This window comes from Epinephelus moara, chromosome 10 (genome assembly GCF_006386435.1).
Source record: "Epinephelus moara isolate mb chromosome 10, YSFRI_EMoa_1.0, whole genome shotgun sequence".
In the NCBI taxonomy this organism is placed as follows: domain Eukaryota; kingdom Metazoa; phylum Chordata; class Actinopteri; order Perciformes; family Serranidae; genus Epinephelus; species Epinephelus moara.
Window position 1 is genome coordinate 37,641,085 of NC_065515.1, and position 19,858 is coordinate 37,660,942.

Sequence of the window (19,858 nt, forward strand, 5' to 3'; positions counted from 1 at the left end):
ACACCCAAACTAGTTTTGTTTTTATATATTTTGGAGCACAAAATATCCTACCTGGTTCACAGGAGTTTGTCTGGTATCTCATATTGGGCTTTAGAGACTTTTTTAAGAATAGACTAAATTATAGTTATACTGTAGGATTAACTTGAACATTTCTTCTGGGTAGATTTTCCAGTTTCATTAGTGTTGCAGAAGATTGCATTATCATTTCATTTGATTCAGCTCGGCCGCTCGCTGCTGGTACATGAGTGGGAGTGAGAGCTCTCTGCTTCAGTTTGTTAACCACTTTGTTTTGCGCCCATTAAATGACTCTGTTAACTGCTATGTTTCTCTTCTTGCTCTCTCTCCTGCTTATACTGCAGGGTGTGGAAGTGACTGATTACATGTGATGAAATTACTGGAATTTAGCAACAAATCTGAGAGTGTGGAGGGATTACACAATGGATTCTACACTGACAATAGCCTCCCCAACTCTTCTTTTATAGCAGCATGAATGTTCTGTGTCTGTGTTTGTTTCTAATCTTACTGTTGTTGGAATAATGTTGTTAATCCACAGAAGCTCCCGGAGAAAGACAGAAAGAAAGAAATCCTCATTTTAGCGTTAATGAACGATAATTATTGCAGATGGAATCCTTCTGGCATGTTTGTAATTAAAGGACGACATTACACACACACACACACACACCCTAAAACGTATACAGTAATCTGCCAGTGTTGCACAGTCCTTAAGAAGAAAAACAAACAGGCTGCAGAAGTTCTTTGGAGTGAAAGTCTCTTATTTTCACTCTGATTACAGCCTCTTTTATTCAGAAAATAATCTACACACAATCACCTAACCTCTGTCTCAATAGTGCAGAGGTTTTCAACTTTGGAGGTGCGCCGGAAGACGTGAGGCAAACATACTGCATGGCACCAAAGAGAGAGGTGCATGCTGGTGTTTTGAAAACAAGTGATTTTTCCCTAATTATGGTACTTAAGCTACCTCTTCTCTGAGTCACAACGCTGAACACACAGCCATGATGCACGTTTTTTTAGATTCAGTGTGACGTACATCACCCAGGGAGATCATTGTTTCCAATGTTGAATAAACGTCCATAAACACACTCATTAGAAATCATAGAAAAGCTAAAATATGTTGATTTAGAAAAGTCTTCCGTGAAATATTACCCCTGCTAAGGCTGCAGTGAGGGGTGATTTAACAACTACTTCTCTAATTTTAATGCTTCATTTGGTAAGACAATCCACCTGTTTCATCAGCCTAACTCACAGTGGGGCTGCAGCACAGAGGGCTGTCCCATCTCCACAAATTGGGAGGACATAGATTAACTGTTTGCCCAAAGAAGTTCTCACTTGTGAGGTGTAGACGCTGCTGGGAAATCTCAGCACAGGAAGTGACAAATCGAAGAGAGCGTCTGTTAAACGGCAGTGAATGAGCGTCCTGTCGGGAGGAAACAGGACTCACTGGCATTAGATCTTTCAATTTGTGGGTATTGAAGTAGCATTATCTCGAGAGGAGTGGCAGTGACTTTATTTATGATTCAACCCACACACAGAGAGAAAGAAAAGTGTTCAACAGCCGCTGTGATAGACTGAGGAGCTTCAGTTGCAACTGGTGTGTCACAAGTTAGAGGGAGAGAAATGTGGAGGTGGAGAAAGTTAATTTAACAAGGACACAAGTCAAAGGAGTAAAGCTGACAGTATGAATATAATTTAAATGTATGTCTTCTCTGAAGCAATTTGGCTGGATTGTGAGATTGGAAGAGGATAACAGCTCGTGCCTTCTGTGTTAAACTGAAGTACATAATTCTCAAAGGGTTTTTTTATAGCCTTGTTGTTTTGTTTTTCAAATTTCCCAAAGTTTTTCAAGGAGTTGGCGATGCAGACCTACCTACCTGCTACACTATCACTTACATAGCTCTTCGAACTGATCTGTTCCCTGGACTCACATAGATCTGCCAACTCCTGCACACAGCAAGCTGAAAATCTAGATGGAAAGCACAGAATTGAATGTTTAAAAAAAAAAAAGAAAAAGTAGCATTTGGAATAAATTTCACTTTTAATAAAAGAAATAACATCAAGGTAATAATTAAATGACTGTTGTTGGGTTTTTTCACAGTGATGGATTTCTCGTTGAACATGACTTGTTCTGGAAAATATTCAAAGATCTTGGCACATACTTGTTTGATTTTGGGGCCTCTCTATTTTGATTTGTTGGTATAAATATTGTGCCGTCCAGAAGCTGGGTGAATAAACACACATTCCATATAACCTCAACATGCCCAGTTTGACTCTGGCAGGGGACATTTGTTGCACCGAAAATTGGTACCACAGCCATTAGCTGTAACTTCAATATCACTTGTGTTGTCTTTTGTTTTGGAATACACTAATGTATATTTCTGACATCATCTCCTTCACTGCAACTCACTTTGGGTGGGGACAAGCTGACCTCTATTCACTGAGCGTGCTGGCATTTGCACACAGCACTTTACTCAACAGACTGTGAGAACGCCAAATTTGCATTCGTTTGGAGTATACAGGAGCCTGAGCAAAGAGTTTGAGAGCTGGCTCAGGGACAGTCCAGCAGAGAAATGGTCATAAATAGTGATGATAAATCTCGTCTGTGTGTAAATGAGCCAGACTGAGACACCTGGGCTCATTTCCAAACAGCAGATTTCACCTTTCCAGCAGCATGGGTTGCTAGAAGACTTGTTAAGGGAAAAGCAGCAAAAAAGTAAATTTTTAGAATTATACATAAATGTCCTAGGGCATGTTACACAAACATCTTCCCCTTCTAGTGTCCTTCATTAAGCCCTCCAAGGGGCGTACTACATTACAAAGTCTATCCATTACCTTTCCATTAGGAGTTAAAGTGGGAGGAATATGTGGCCTCATTGTCTGGAGGGATCAATAAGGATGTTTTATAGCCTGTGCAATGTGAAACTATTGATCTTGAGATGACTCAGTGACCTTGATGTACAGTCAGTACACACTGAATGACCTTGGCAGACAGGCAGAACATTGAGCAGAGACTTTAAGCATGTAAATGAAGTGCCTTTTGTATCACATTAACAAACAGGCAAGAAGGTATTTACATATACTGTCCTCTCAGTGGATCCTCTAAGCTAAACCACTGGCTAACAGTAGAGGTGAAACGGTTCACAAAATTCACCGTTTGATTCTACACAACAACAGGTCTCAGGATTTGGGACATTTTTTAATCAGCAAAATAGTGAAAAGGCCAGAGAAATTTCCTTGATTTTTGAATATTATTTTTATTAATTAAAACCAACATCATAAAGTATGATCTATTTTCACTAGACTACTTTCACTTTACCTGAGTGATCCATCGTCTGGGGTGTCTTCTTAGCAGCATACAAAACAAAAACAGCTCCTTGTGAAATATAAATGTAGCATTGTAGTTGTAGAAACAATTCTGTTTTGAAATGCCAGAGAGATTTCTGTGGGGTTTTTTTAAATTTTGCTGCATGTTTGTAAAGTCTGCATTTCACTACAGAGTATGGTCTCATATCTGAAGCCGTATGTATATCCATGGTGATTTCTCTGCACTGTCTGAATCAGTTGGGAATGGCTACCTAAATGCTGCTGGGGTAACGTTCGCTTGTAGCTTGTGTTGCTCCTTGTTTTCATCTAGTTCCACGTACTGACACACTGGGGTGAAGTCAGTATAGATGAGTTGACATGTTTGAAGTATTCCCACTGATGTAACTTACTGTTGTGTAGCAGATGTCACATACTGTTCCTTTTTTATCCAATACACTCTCGCCATCACCCTCATAATTCACGGTGAAACCAAAGTGGCTCCAGGAGCCAGACCTGTGGGTTGTTGTGGCTGCCTCCCAGTGTGTCTCACTGGAGTAGAACGTTTTGGTTTGGGTAGGGGAGGGGCAGATAGCATGTTGCCTGATTCATCATGTGGGCTGCCATGTTGAGCACATTGGCACTGAGAACATTAGATTTTGCAGAATTTAAGCTGTATATATATATTGTCCAAATGTAATAGGATAAAAGTGTTTAGTTTGTAATTCGTACCTGAGATAAGACCTTATCCTGTTTGTGAGAAACCCAAATATGCTAGTTGGAGTTTGCCAAAAGAAATCGGATACTGTGGTATGCATTCATCTTATCATGGTTATTGAGGGCCGCCGACTATCTGCGGCGGCATAGCTATTAGCTTGGGTACATGGTAACAGCAAAGGCTGTGGCGAAAGCATCTCACTTCTGGGGTGAAGAGGAAACAGAGTTTATGTTTATGTAATTAAAGAGTTTGATATAGTGGGGATGGGAAAAGGCATAGAAATGCTGACCTATTCAAGTCTGTAGTGAAAATTTTCTCTATGAAGTCCATCATGTCACCTCTATCCCAACAGTCACAGCGACAGATCTTCATCCACACCTCTCTTGTTCTGCGCGGTGGCAGTGAAAGTGACAGGTGGACACCGGTCAAAGTCGAGGACCCGTGTAAAATTTCCTGTTGCTCTCATCTCCCATCACCTGCCGATCAGGTGGAGGAGCCAGGTCTGCAATGCTCTGTTGGCATTTAATAGTGCTGAGCCTGATTAAAGTGACAATGGATTAATTTTAAGCCACAGTCAAATTATTTTTAGTGTAACAGTTAGGGGATATGAGAATGTCATATTAATGGCTTACAAAATAAACATTACTGTGCCTGCGCAAATAGAATGCAGTAATCAGTAACTGGAATATTAGTATTTATCATGTATACAGGGAATATGAATAACCTGATTTCTCATATCCCAAAAATGAACATAAATGGGATAAGCACTGAATGACGGGTACCATAAGAATGCAACTTTTAACCAACAGAAACTGCTGAGTCATGTGGCAGGTAATGCTAATAAGTATCTAGCAAGTAACAGACTGACTCAGCAACATAAGAAATACAGTAGCTACTTTCTTTTTACAGCAGTCAATATTTGGTTTAATGAAATGAGCAAAACTGTAAGAAGTCAAATCCCAGCAAGAGAAGCCGCAGAAGATAATGCGATTTTACATAATATATTGGAAGTTTTGATGTAAGGACTATATGCAGGGCTAGTTATTAAACTGCAATAGCTAACCGCTAACATGTTAGCCAGCTGGTACATGCTATCACAAGTCAGTCACAATAATTCTACAAGGTTCTCTCTATTTTCTCTACACTGGGTAATTTCATTAAGGAGTTATGAAAGGGGGGCAGGCTAACAAGGTTAACCGTCCGTCAGTGTGCTGCCTCATTGTATTTTTTTACCTTTATGCAGCATTTTGGCTCAAAACTCATGGATGTATTATTCCAACTGGACTAGCTGGGTTGTATTTCATCTGAACTCCACACTAATGCAGACCTTTACATTTTTAAATGCAGTGCTATTTTCCAATATCCTAATAGCACAAAGATAACATTCATATACAATAAGCGTTGCTTTAACTATTGCATATATGCATCAGCACTGTGTGAAAAGACACAGGTGCAGTGACAAAGTGGGGCTGCCAATGCAAAATTCTGTGCATTATAAAACAATTTTAAATGCAATCAAACTGATCAGAACAAGTCTGAATTTGGCTACCTGTGCACACAGATGCACAAACTACTATGTAAGGACATTGATTGCAAGATCCACTGTAGTTTCATTTTGCACCTCCAACTCTGTCAGTAATTGATTTGTAGTTTAAATAAGTGTCCGTATGCTTAGGAGTGAATGTATTTTTTTTTCTCTGTTATTCCTCCCTATCTCCTTGAAGCTCCAAATGTCCTCTGTATCAAGTTGATTCATAATACTGGATCATATTTCCTCTGACCTCTGAATAATGTGCTTTTGTAGAGCTCTTGATTGGTAGAGTCAGTAAAATGCTTGTGTGTGCAAAGTTAAGTCAAGGTTAGCTGTTCCACCAGAGTTTGACGCTGCATCTGATTCCAAATGGTGATATTTTCTCTCCATTTATCTGGCCTGATACAATGTACCTTTCAGATATGTGTATGCAGGTCAAGGCTGCACTCTTACCCATTACCTCCCCCCTGACTTGTCTTCCAAAGTCAGGGATGAGAGAAGACATGAATCAGTTGCATTTGAAGCTCAATAATCTGCAGCTTAAGAGGGAAAGTGATCTGAAATCTGATACCTCTATGTTTCATTAAATGCCTTCCGAGAAACATTTCTCTCCAAGAGGTAAGATCTTTTGTCTTAAGTGGACTGACAACCACCTGAGCTCCCTTGTTGTGTCCCTGACCCTGCATTTTGATTCATTTCTGCTTCATTTTCTTGTGTGTTATTGCTGTCTGTGTGCATGTATCATTGCAATTATTGCATTTGTGTTTTATATTATTCTGTGATCATTACACACAGTGTTACTGCACTACCATCTGGCCCTCAGGTCTTGTATGCATCTGTATGAAATGTCCCTGAATCAGTGATGATGCAACATCAGTTTGTTTGGTGCAAAGCTGCAGACTGACACCACATGATGTGGCCACTCAAAGGAATACTTCATCAAAGTTTTACCTTTCAATATCAGATACTTGCTCTCCCTTATGCTGGAGTGGCAGCCTTTGAAAGTTTTTAAACTGCTGTTTTGTGGAGGACAGCAGCTGTAGTCCGTTTAGATTCACAACAGTTACAATGAATTCCAATTGAGATCCAAAGTGATGACAAAAAAAAAAAACTCAACTCAAACCCATTCAAAAAGTGTGAAACTTTGAGCTACAAATAGACAGCATTCCTACATTTTCAGTGAAATATTCCTTTCACTTCCCTTCACGAACGTGCATCACATTCTCTAAGCAAACATCCCATGTGTAGTTTCTAAGGCTCGAAAAGTTAAAAAGCTGTTAAAAGCAGATACACATCTTCTGTTAAATCCTGCAGTGTATTCATCTCCCTATCTTTTCCCTGTCTTCTCTCCTTTTCTTTCCAGTTGATCAAAGTATGTTTGAGAACTCAGTTGCCCAGCAGCAGAGTCCTCAGACCTCCAGGCCGGGCCAGTCCTCGTCCCGACGCACCCCGGCATCACCTAATCATAACCTGGGGTCCAGCTCCATCGACTCTCCATCCTCCGGAGGCCAACAGAGGCTTAAAAATGCCATTAATCTGGGCAAGGCTGTCGGCGCAAGGGTAAGCACAGCACAAGCTTTAAGCTCCCCCCACGTCATGTATTCCTTTAACTCTACATTACTGGGTTATAAAGTAAAATTCATAGCCTTGCTTTGCTTTATTCTCTCTTTCTTTCTTTCTTTCTTTCTTTCTTTCTTTCTTTCTGTCTTTCTTTCAGGTCAATGACTTGTTAAGAAGGAAGGAGCCCAGCCACCTCGGGGACATCGGGGTCACTGAGGTCAACAAAAACGTTGATGCTGTTTGGAGCTGTATGGACCAACTCAACCAGACCACTGCAAACAGGTGCACATACACACATGTATTTCCTCTCTGTTTGTGTTGTGGGAAAAGTACATATGTATGATCCATTTAAACTTAGAACCTCCTAAATTTGATCTCACTTTTAATTTCAGCCCACATAGGTCAAAGATTTACTCTCACAAATTTATTTACAGACTCGTGTCTCAAAGGCTGCCAGTTTGATTCCACACATTGATAAAGGCAGTTGAGTTTTCTTTTGACTTTTCTGATTAAATTAATAATTTTTAGTGCTTCTGTACACTATGTATTAATTTTTAGGATGAAAATGTAAAAAAATCACTTAACTTTTCAAGGCTACATTCAATTTAATGATAAACCCCTGAAAGACATAATCTTCTCGTAGGCAGAAATGTTAAATTACCTAAGCTGAGGAAGTGTCTTTCATTGTGAATTAGGCAGAAGAGGTGAATGATTTAAGATTTTTTTACTGTGAAATGTGGTCTTAAATTAATAATGACACATCAAAGGTGCCTGTGAGAGGTCTGAAATTTTGAATAAGTCTGAACTTTTCAGCTTCTGTTACAGTCAAAATGGAAATGCCTTTTAATTGTGTATTCAATTCCCTCTTTTATACACAGACTCATACATTCAAGGTTGTTTCTGTGTCTGTATGTGGGGATTAGTTCCAGAAGCATTGATCTGTTGTGTCTCCAAGTGAGGATCAGTCAAGCAGAAGTCATTTTTTCAGTAGCTCTGCTCCCATTTGCCTCCATGTACTGGATTGTGAAGAGATAAAGTTTAATTTACCAGTGATGATCTGTAAAGATTTTTCTCTGACCACCAACTGGTCCGGACGGATGGAGTTGAGAGGTTTTTTTGACCTGATAACTGACTGATTCTCCATTATTACACAAATCTGCCACCACCAGTGCCGGGGTCAGCGGTGGCCTAAAAGTTAGAGAGGCGAGCTTTACCACCACTGTTGTACATTCAAGCAAAGCTCTTAACCCCAACTGCTCCAGTGGAGCTGCTCAGCGGCCAGGAGATCAGACTGCGGTTGTTCTAGGCAGCTCCTGGTGTGTATGTGTGTAACTCTGCAAATGCGATGAGGGTGTTCCTCTGTAAAAGAGAGGTTTCCTCTCAGTAAAACATTGAAAGAAAAAAAAACACACAAAATGAAAGGATGGAAATAAAATCATTAATCTTTTTATGTATTCCAGTATTTGGATTGTTAATGGTTAATAGGCATTTTAGGACCAAAGAGTTTTGGAGACTCCCTTACAGGACCTGCCCACTGGGGAGCTCCCCTTAGAATTACATACCTTCAAGGCTTTTTTTCTTTTTGCACTCCCATCACCAATAGGAACACTTAAGTAACGTAAACCAGCCTATGCCTATTGCACTTTAACAAGTCAAAATTCTGTTGTATTTTCATCATAGCAAATATGTTCAGTAAAGCCTGGACTTCACTGTCGGTCCATTAGTCCATTTTTATTGTTTTCTTTTTGTTGTTGTTGTTGTTGTTGTTGTTTACACAGATAATTGTTTTTTAAAAATGCTGGTTGCCAGTGCAACATTGCCTCATGTTTGTCCAATTAACATACACTGCATGCATTGTATCTTTCAGCGTGCATTGTATCTTTCAAGGTCAAATCTTTTTGCATATGTATGCAGAATCTGTAGGCAACAGGACAGGATTTTGGTATCAGTTTGTAATTCATTTATAGTCGGAGTAGTATCGACCAATTACGTTTGAGTGGCAGGTAAACTGTCGGCTGTGGTATGATGATGAGTTAGCTTTATATTAGCTTTTTTTAAATGTACCTGCATTCATATGCAGATATCCGTTTATATAGACTAGCTGAAATGACCAACTCATGGAAAAGGAAGTCTTGGCTCAGACAACCGCTAGCTGCACCGCATCAGCGTAAAATATTAGCCTTCACTCTCGGGCTTTATCCTCGTCAGACCAAAGGCCGATGGGTTTCATGATTTCTCAAGGTTCCTCTTGTGGTGGGAGAGTACCTACTGTGAAGTAGGAGCTAACAGTACCTCTAAAGGCATTCTAAGAACTACAGTTGTGCTTTTGCACTGTGAACACAATAAAAAGCGAAGTTCTTCTCAGAACAATGAAAAAGTTCCTCCAGTCTAAAAACACCTATTATCTAGCCTGTTGTCTATAGGCCAGGGGTGTAAGGACTGACCAATATGTTAGATTTAGAGATTGGGCTACATTAATGCCACACATCCACCCAAGTCACTCAGAAAAGTACCTAGTGCTCATGTGTGTGTGTGTGTGTGTGTGTGTGTGTGTGTGTGTGTGTGTGTGTGTGTGTGTGTTGCAAAATACCAAATTGAGAGTGGTGACATTGACACAGGAACTGATGTAAACATACCCAACCAGAAATATTTAGAGAACTCCTCAGTTACAACATAAAAAGTTATCAGGTGTATCACTGCCCAGAACATCATCCTGGGTATATTGAATTTTGTATTTGAAATGAAAATTTACACAATCAATTTGAGAAGGTAACTTTCTAGTCGTCCATCCCTCAACAACAAAATTGTGTCTTTGCTCTTCACACTCATACATGCGTCCCCATCAGCTCCAGTGAACAATCATGCAGCAGTGATAAGTTCTTTCTCATCACTGTGGGATGTGGTTGCCATGGTAATTTTCTGTCATTGAAGGGAACGGCTCGTGAAATGAGTATGCTTTTGTAAACACTTTCAGTACACAATGAGGAACCATTCAAGCGATCACCAGGAGTCAAAGTAGATTTTTAAGTTCTTGCTGGTACTCTCCATCCTCCTGCACACACACACACACACACACACACACACACACGCTCCATCACTTACTGTAACACGCTCTAATTGGTAGACAAGTATAGGCATGAAGTCTGAGTCGACCTTCCAAATTTGATGTCTTTTCACCTACAACACAGTCTAATTCAATCAAAGCTTACACAGTGCACTCCAAGTTTCTCTTGAAAATCCTTTGAAGCTTTCAGCATCAATATGATGTTCAAGTGCGTCTTTGGAGAAGCATAATTCCAGCTGCACAGATGTTGAAGGACTCAGTTTTGCAGAACTGGCCATTAAGGTCACTGCAGTTACAATAAAATACTATACAGTAATCTCTCCAACAGTTGGAGGACAAGCTCAGTCTGTTAGAGCCAGGCTAGCTGTTTCCCTGTTTCCAGTCTTTATGCTAACTTAACTATCCTCTGGCTCCAGCTTCATATTTAACAGACAGATGTGAGAGTGGTATTGATTGACTCATAAAACTCTCTGCGGGAAAATTATTAAATATGTTTTAAATGTTTAAACAGCTGTTTCTGACATGTTGTCAATGCCTGCTATGAGGGCAACAATGGAGAGCACAGTCAGCTCATACAAACTAAGCAAAAGCAAAAAAGAAATCACTCAAGTTTAACACACACTCTGATACAGCCAGCAAACTTACACCACTTTTGGGATGAAAGGACTCCGTAAACTCACCATCAACGTGTCAGGGGACACAGAGTGTTGTTATCCTGATAATGCTGCATTGTGAACAACAAATCTGTGTTGACATCGGCAGGAGGAGAGCTAGTTAACGTTAGCTGTTAGCAGCCAGTGGCCAAAACTAGCAGCTAACAGAGGTTGCGTAGGGTTACATTACTATGCTGTTAAGCTCTATTCAGTCAAAGTGACTATAAGGCAAAGTTATCATGATGTGTTCAAATGTGATATTGTAAAGTTTTTGAAGATAAACTTGATAAATGCAGCTGTTTGAAAGAGACTTTGTTGGTATTTTCACAGCAAAATAAAATAGATATTAAAGAGGGAGTAAAGTAGCTGCTTTTGAAGCAGCTACTTTAAGATGTTTTTCATGTGAAAGGTTATATTAAAGGTTGTTTCATAAATTTCAATGATTGAATTGCTCATTCAAAGGTTGCGTAATGAAGGGCTGAATGACTGTAAAGATGTTTGGGATTTTTTTTCTTATTATAAAAATTTCTTTGGTTTTCCTGGCATAAAAGGGGGAATAAATCACATCATAAACAGCAAGAAACAAACATCGGTATCTGCTATTAACTTTTTCAGTTGTAAATGCAATATCTCTTGAAGGCCTTGAGGGATTTTTTTCAAATTTGGCACAAATGTCCACTTACACTCAACAATGAACTGTATGGATTTTGGCGGTCAAAGGTCACTGTGATGTCACATCTGTCTCATTCTCATGAATTCAGTATCTCAAGAAGGCCTGGAGGGAGTTTCCTCAAATTTGACACAAATATCCACTTTGAATCATAAATTTACTGATTACAATTTTGTGGTCAAAGGTCAAGGTCACTGTGACCTCACAAAATGTTTTTGGTCATAACTCATTCATACACTGATAATGACAAGATTCCACACTGATGTCTAATAGAATAAAATGATGAAGTGATGACATTTTATATCCAAAAGGTCAAAGGTCAGTTTTACTGTGACATCATGATGTTCTGCAAAAACACTTCTGGTCATTACTTAACATTATAACGCAGGAACAGAAGCATTTGGTCCGATACTGAATTGGTGACACTAACCTAGGCTGCTCACTTTGAAACTGCTGATTTTATAGATTTTACTGTGCTGTCAGGGGGAGATGTGTGTGAAGCATCCATGTTTTCACAGGCATGGATGTAAACTATAAGTGCAACTTGACAGGTTCTGGTTTTGAATACTGGTATTGTTATCAGCCCAGACCTTCACAATCCCTTCCCTAGTATTTTCGGAAAGCTCGGCGCTCACAAGTTTGTATCTTTGCTGATGTTTTTTAAAAATCGACGGGATTGTTTTTGTCTTAATTACTCCTATTGTCATCCCTTTTCTCAGATATGATAATGTGACCTGGCAGCAGTGTTTGAAAGGCTTAAAACTCGACTTCTAATGCTGAAAATCGACCTCACAACATTTTTGGGCAGCACATGTACATGTACCAAACCATTTTGGTATACTTACTTTTAGCCTCTGATGGCTTTCTCTGTTTGTCTAATTGTCACTATCTCTGTGTCACTCTCCAAATCCTCTTCTTCTCTTCTAGTCACATCTCCTCTTTTGACTCCTTCCCTCGGCTGGACCCACCACCCCCAACAGGGAAGAAACGCCTCCCTCGGGCTCTGAAGACCACCCAGGACATGATGATCTCGTCCGACCCCGTTGTCTCCTCTCCTGACCCAGTTGACTCATCCTCCTTCCTCTCTTCTCCTGACAAGATGCCCCCGATCGCTAAGGAGGAGCTGAGGAACAGTGAGGAGCAGCAGCAGCAGGGCGAGAAGGAGGAAGAGCAGTCAGAGGAAATCACATTGCCGCCAAGTCCAGCAGAGAAGAAAGTTGTTTCTGATTGGGAGATGACAGGAAGCAACGGCAAAGTCGATGGAGTCACAGGTGGAGAAGATGATGATGTGGAAAACGGGAGCACCGAAGGAGGCGAAGAGGAACGTCAGCCCCAGCTGCAGCTCTCCGTGCCAGACCTCATCAACAAAGATCCCCCCTTGCTGGAGCCCAGGGCTAAGCCCTGCGACGTCTGGCAGAAGGCATCAGGACCGGACTCCCGGTTGGCCTCCACCCCATGCTCAGGAAAAACTACCTGCCGCATCAGCCTGGGTGAGGAGGCTCTGCTGGGGAACGGCACTCCCTGCAGTAAAGGCACCGGAGTGAGCGCTGAAGACTCAGAGTCCCACCCGGACCTGCTGTCATTTGAATAAAGACCAGAGGGGTCAGATACCACTTCAGTTTGTCTCCAGGAGTTTGGAACTTTTGCTCTTAGAGGTAATTCAAACAGACTAATGACAAGTACTGCGGATCAAATATTCACTGCCACTTTGAAATATATAACTCTCCCTGCTCCAGGGTTTGCTTTAGGAAAAGGGAACAAGGGCTTCCAGGAATCAGGGCAGGGGCCAGAGCTGATGCTTTTAGACTTTTTAGCAACTTTTCTTGAGTTTAAATGTCATGGTGATACAATCTGGCCCTCCAACATGGCTGACGGACACCACCACCTTCTTCCTAATGATTTGAACACAAAGCTGACCAGCACCAGATGATGAATAAGGAGCAAGAGAGAAAATGTGTAGGAGCTGAGGGTTCATTACGGTGCAGAGAGAATTCAAATTTTATCATTTCATCTATAAGCAAACAGTTATAACAGATAATGATTTTATCATAGTGTATTTATCATATTTTAGCTCTTCCAGTGTTTTATAACATGTCATGTCTGCTTTAGGAATGCAATAATACCTGATAATGTAACAATGAATGTAACTGATAAAATGAAATATCCCTTTAAATGGGCTGAAAATGTAAAATCCTGACAATGGCGAGCGTAAAGACAACTTTATACTGATGTCATTTATTCCTGAAAGTAAAACATTATTACTGTACATCTTTTAGAAATGTATGGGTGATACTTATCAGCATTAAGTTATATTATCAAGCCATTCATTTCAAGAACCCTTTTGTCGACATTTTTAAAACCATTTAAAGGGACTTCTATTTCACAATGGTCACACTGTAAGTCTCATATTGTACAAAAGCTGCTACAATGAAACCAATTACAAACTGCAACTAATATGAGTTATATAGCAATATAATTTACACTCAGTATAATTAGAATAATAACGTTTTTGGAGAATTTTCATCAGCCTAATAGTATTTCCAGCACAGAATATTCTTGAAAACTGAAGGCAGACTCAGGAGGAGAGGAGGGAAACAGGAGGAAGAAGCTGAACGAATGCGGATGTGTTAGAGATGGAAAGGTTTGGGGGAGAGTTTACATTCAGTTCAGTCAGCATAAAATGCCTCGCAGCAGTTTCTGCCAGAGTTTGTCAGGACTGGAAGGCTTTTGACCTGTAGCTTCATTCATATTAATTCATTTCTGCCCCCTTTTTAGATGCAGTGGGAATTTTAGAAAGAGTCCTCTCCTACACTGCCCTTTGGCACAGACTCTGACCCTGAATGTGACCTTTGTAAAGTTATCAGCATGTAAGGACATTCATCAGCATCCCCATCAATAGGTAGCATTTCTTTTGGTTTAGATTAAAAAAGAAAGAAAGAAAAAGATGAAAAAGGAAACCTGGGATTGCTTGCTCATTTATTTTAAATATTAAAAACACCCCAGAAATTGTTGAAATTAAAATATAAATACACAGAGCAAAGTCAGTGTAAACTTATTTTCTTTTTTTTAAAAATTCAAGTACTCAAGTACATTCTGAACCGTCTCCACAGTTCAGAGTTACCTCCTGGCAGCAGCAAGAAACAGAGTGCCAGGGCCTAAAGTCCATGTGGAAAAACATATGCTAAGTCTAATTTAAAAAAAAAAAAAAAAAAATTTGTAGTTTCTGATTATAGATATTGTGATTTTTTTTCCTTTGGCTCTGTGCTCCAGTGATAATGAGCTTGTGTTGTGAGCAAATACTAGTAGAAACTAGAAAATAAATTGAGCAATTTGTGGAACCACATTCAGTATTTACATGAACGTATCTCTGGTCTGGGATGAGAACGGCTCCCATGCTTCCTCTGTGCTGACAAAAAGTGTCTTCTTAGCTGGCTGAACTGAAAGTAGATTCTTATTACCCCCTTAAAAAAACCTGACAGCGAGTCGGATGAAAGGATGGATGGGCAGACGGGCGGCAAGTGGAGGGCGGGCTGCTAAAAAGTTATGTTTGAGCAGAAGACAGAGAGGATAATGAGCTGTCAACAGGGAGAGATGAAAGTGGTGTATTCTATTCAAGCAGATCATTAAGTGACAGACCAAAGACAGAAATTAGCGGCTCAGTCAGACAGGTTGTTTTTGTCATATTGTTTTTAGCGAGCTATCAGAGTGAAAAGAGAAGCAATAATTCATACAGATTTTTTCCTCCTTTATTTTTGCTTCATCTGTTAATGAAAACCAAAGTCAGAGCATTTAGAAAATTTTGATAACAATTCACATGCATGTTTTAGATCTTCTGACTTTTCTGACTCACCGCAGAGAGACTGTGTCGGATGAGCTGACAGTAACAGAAAATAACCCGCTGTTGAATCAGACAATCAGCGTCAACCTTACCCATGTGTCGCTGCAGGAGGAGCAGAACCAAGCTGCGAGGGCTGTTTTAGCACAATCAAAGTGGAAATCTGTGTTTTTATAACACTATAATCTGAGCATCTGTTCCTCACATCTGTGGCACTGGGTTAAAATTCACTTTAGACACACATGGAAAGCAAGCTCCAGATCCCAACCCTACAAATAACCCGTCTTTCTGTGAGGTTCCTGAAGTGGCCTCTGTAAGTGTCCACTGTGTCCTTGCAGGGATTTCCCGACTTCAAGACAGAGAAAAAAAACTTCCCAGAAAACACTGAGACGGACACAGAGCCAGCTGTAGTTGCGGTCAGGTCGTGCCCATCAGAATGAGAGGAATGTGGAGCTGGACTTAGAGAAAGGAAGCTTTGTCTCTCTGTCTGTCCCCGTCTCTCTGACTTTGTCTCATATAAAAGCGTCCCCATTTATTTTAAAGCTTTAACAAAACAGCAGGTGTCCCCCACATGCCAAACCAAATTACAAAAATAGTTTTCCCAATTAGTTTTATCCAGCAATCATCAGATCAGAGTCGATTTTTTTTCTTTTACTTTAAGTTTTTAACTAAAAGCAACAGTTTGTGGAAACACATGCTGAGTTTTTCACGTGTTTGTGTGCTGTGAGGAACAGAAACAAAATGTATCTTCACTGTGCTGGGGTTGCAGATGTTTCAGTAATCTCCAGAACCAAAGCATTTACATTGCTAGATAAAACATAAGTGGGAAAATGTTTTAATTTTGGTCAAAGTGACAGTTTAAAATCAGGGCAAGAGTGGAAACATGTTGTGAAAGTAAATGAGTTAAAGCAACCAGAAGCAAAGACCTGATCTACATTATCTGATAATCACCACAACTTAATCAATCACCCATATTAATGATAGGACAAAGTATTTGTACATGTTTTGTTGCTTCAACGTTTTATTAGTTTTGATTTAATTGATCTTGAATATTTTAAAGCCCCTGAAAGCCTGGTTTCAAATTCTTTTTGTTTTTACTCATAATATAATATCAATAACTAAATGTGCAGCAATCACTGTTAAAGTTTGGGGAGGGAAAATCTTCATTAAGAGTTAAACACAAACTCTGTGGCTGAGGTTTGATCACATTTGATTGACAGGTGTTCGCAATATAAGCAAGAAAAAAAAAAGAAAAAAAAGATTGTCATTACATTTTGATTAAAATTGCTAATCCCTGATTGGTGCATGGAAATATGTGACAATAACTATTTTCAACCGAGCCCACTTTAAACCAGTGACAAACAAAAATACAGAAAAACAAAATTGTTTAAACTTTGGCAGAAATTATGTGTTCATGTTGAATCCTATCACACAAAATGTGTTATCACGGCCTTGAAACTTATAAAGTGTTGTATTTTGTAATCTGTCTGTCTGCTGCATCTGACTGATAACTGAAGAGACTCAGAGGTTGTTTTCAGGATTCAGAAAGTCTGTCTATCAGCACAGAGGTAATTGCTACACACCTGGATGAACCAGGAGAGGTTTTGACTGAACCCAACAAAACTGAACACAGGATCGACAACAGCTGCTTGTATTTAGTCAGAGGGTAAAAGCAATAAGGTGGGATGAATGGTTTCTCAGACTCTCTGAAATGCCGCGTTTCTTTCCTTTTAGCAAAATCACCAGTGTAAAGAAATGAAGCTGAGACAGTGAGAGCAGCTCACCAGTTACCATGCATCCTTTAAAACCACTAAAGTAGATTTCTATTGTATTTTCTGATGAAGGAACAGTGCTGTATATGTTATGGAAATATTCTGTCGCTTATTTTTTATAATATCTGTGAATATGCCATGGCGTCTTGTTCTGAGAAATGAAGGAAAGTGATTTATTTTGATATTCAAGTCACAGAATCTAGTTATGGCAATCTGTGCTATTTAGTTGCTTCGATTAATGTCATAAAAGAAAAAAATGACCTTGCTTTCTATTTTTTATGTTGTTAGGTTTTTGTCTTTGTGAAGCCAGTTGACATAATTTCAGCAGTTATGATGTATGAAGGAAGTTATATGCTGCTCATGAAGGCTTTTTGAAAACAAGGCGCAAACGGACCGCTAAAGCAAACCTGGGACTTTTTATTGATTCATATCTTAAAATTGCTGCAAATGAAATCTTTAATTTTTTATGAAAATATGCTACAAAAATCAAAGTGAATCGGTGATTCTTTTTGTTGTATTTTCCTAATGTATCTTTTTTTAAAGTGGGGATGTAATAACTCCTGTAATGATTGTAATCTTTAAAAAAAAAAATCTTGAAATAGACCTAATCATGACTTTCTTGTTTTCTGTTGTGTGACTTTGTGTCTTTTTAAAGATTAATATGACTTTTTTTTTCTCTGTGTGGAAAAACACCTACTTCATTTATTCTGGGCATATCCTGTCTTTTATGTCTTTCCTCCTTCTCGTTCCTGCGACGACGATGGCAACCAGCCTCCCACTCAGCCTTTCCCACGCAGTTCCTGTTTTGACGGAGCTCATGTCCTTGTCAGTTTTCTGTTTCTGTGTCAGTCTGCAGCATAGACGGGCCCTTGTGTGTGTCCTCCCTCCGCTTGATAGATCGTCTGTTTTTCAGAGAACCAAACACAGAGAGACGACGGTGGCGGGAATTCAGGAATGGAAGCTGCTCTGATGTTTAATTCATCTGTGCTTGTCCTAATTCATGGAAATCCTGGTCTTCCTCTCCGAGTGTCGCCGGCCTCGTGTTTTCTGCTGTGTCGAGACGAGCCGAAACCCATCAGGGATGAGACAGAGAAAGAATCCAAGAATGGAGACGACTGCAGTGTGATGTTTATTTACCCATCTTCTACATCAGTGGTGTAAACAGCCAATCAGCTAAGACACACAGGTCTTGTCACTGTTTAATAATTCAAACATGATGCATATATTCATTCTCTACAAAGGAATCTAGGCTTCTGTGCATAATAAACCATCAAGTGTGGGGGACAGTAAGCAGGCTGGATGAAGTCTGTACAGCCTAACATTTGTTTAAACAACTTTCTGTATTACATATCCCAATATGACTTTCTTGGCGAATTTGAGAAAAGTTTCCCAAGAACCTTAATCATTTTCAAGTTTTGCAGTAAGTTTCAGAATGAGTTACTTAAACTCACAGTCACCCAAACTCAGCAAAACTCATATGAGGTTTTAATTTGTTGGCACAACTTCAGTGTAGAAGTGAATTAAGGTACTAGAGAAGACCAGAAGTTTAAAGGAATACTCCAGAGATTCAGTACGGGACTGCCACAAAGTTGAAATTCTTCTAAGAGGCAGATTTAAATAAAGAAGGCTCAATTTCAAAGCAGCAGAGGCTGAGATGGATCTTTCATCTCCTGTAATGCAACTCGATCACATCTTTCTTCAGACTCCTACTGACAAGTAAATGCTCCTGTCTTTCAAAGTCCACACCTCTAGTTCATCACCTGCCTTCTGCTGAAAAAAAAAAAGTGTTTTCTTGGAGTCCAAACCAAGATAACCCAGATGACATCACTGTGACATCATCAGGGTCATAGACTCAAACTTTGGAAAGTTTTGTTCAGAATCCCAGAATAATCACCCTGCTGTTTTCACAGGCTGAGTAGAGTAAATCATGACAAGTAAACAGAACCTTGTTCAAAATCTGTGAAGTTCATCAAAAAATAATTTGAAAGTCCTGTGCAGTCAGAGCATCTTCAGCCTCTGTCATTTTATGTATTTCTAAGTGAAACTGAATGTCGTGTAAAACTACGAGAGATTTGATCAAACAGGTCTGGGATTAAACTGGATCACTCAAAGTTGGCATCGCTTTATGAGCATAGTGATTTTAAAAATATTAATCTGAGTGCTGTTAAGATCTTTAGGCTTTAATACTTGTACACTTTTAATCAGTATGATGAAGTATTGGACAAGTTTTACGCCTGTTTAAACAAATCCTGCTCGCACTTCCATCTAACAGGGCTCACATGTGAATTTCCACCAGGTTTTTACAGCTTAAAGGTCCAGTGTGTAGGATTTAGTGGCATCTAACGGTGAGGTTGCAAAACTGAACCTTCTCCTGTGTGCCAAGCATGTAGGTGAACTATTGTGGCCAACATGAAAACTCAAAAAAAGTGAATGGCCCTATCTAGAGCCATTCGTCTCGTCGTCCTCCGCTTATCCGGGTCCGGGTCACGGGGGCAGCAGCCTCAGCAAAGAAGCCCAGACAGTCCTCTCCCCAGCCACCTCCGTCAGCTCTTCCGAGGGAACCCCGAGGCGTTCCCAGGCCAGCCGGGCGATGTAATCCCTCCAGCGTGTCCCGGGGCGGCCCCGAGGTCTCCTCCCAGTTGGACATGCCCGAAATACCTCCCAAGGGAGGCGTCCGGGAGACATCCTTACCAGATGCCCGAACCACCTCAACTGGCTCCTCTCGATGTGGAGGAGCAGC

At 40.0% G+C, this 19,858-nt stretch overlaps 1 protein-coding gene across 2 annotated transcripts in view; it reads left to right on the forward strand.

The window, feature by feature from the left end:
* Positions 1-17,719, forward strand: part of LOC126396276 (carboxyl-terminal PDZ ligand of neuronal nitric oxide synthase protein-like) — a 262,435-nt gene extending 244,716 nt beyond the window's left edge. For both annotated transcript variants that reach the window (XM_050054220.1, XM_050054221.1), the window contains 3 exons: positions 6,928-7,124; positions 7,282-7,406; positions 12,439-17,719. In XM_050054220.1, the coding sequence (XP_049910177.1) occupies positions 6,928-7,124; positions 7,282-7,406; positions 12,439-13,102 (986 nt within the window). In that variant the 3' untranslated portion in view covers positions 13,103-17,719. The remainder of the gene's footprint in view (positions 1-6,927; positions 7,125-7,281; positions 7,407-12,438) is intronic.
* Positions 17,720-19,858: the final 2,139 nt, after the last annotated feature.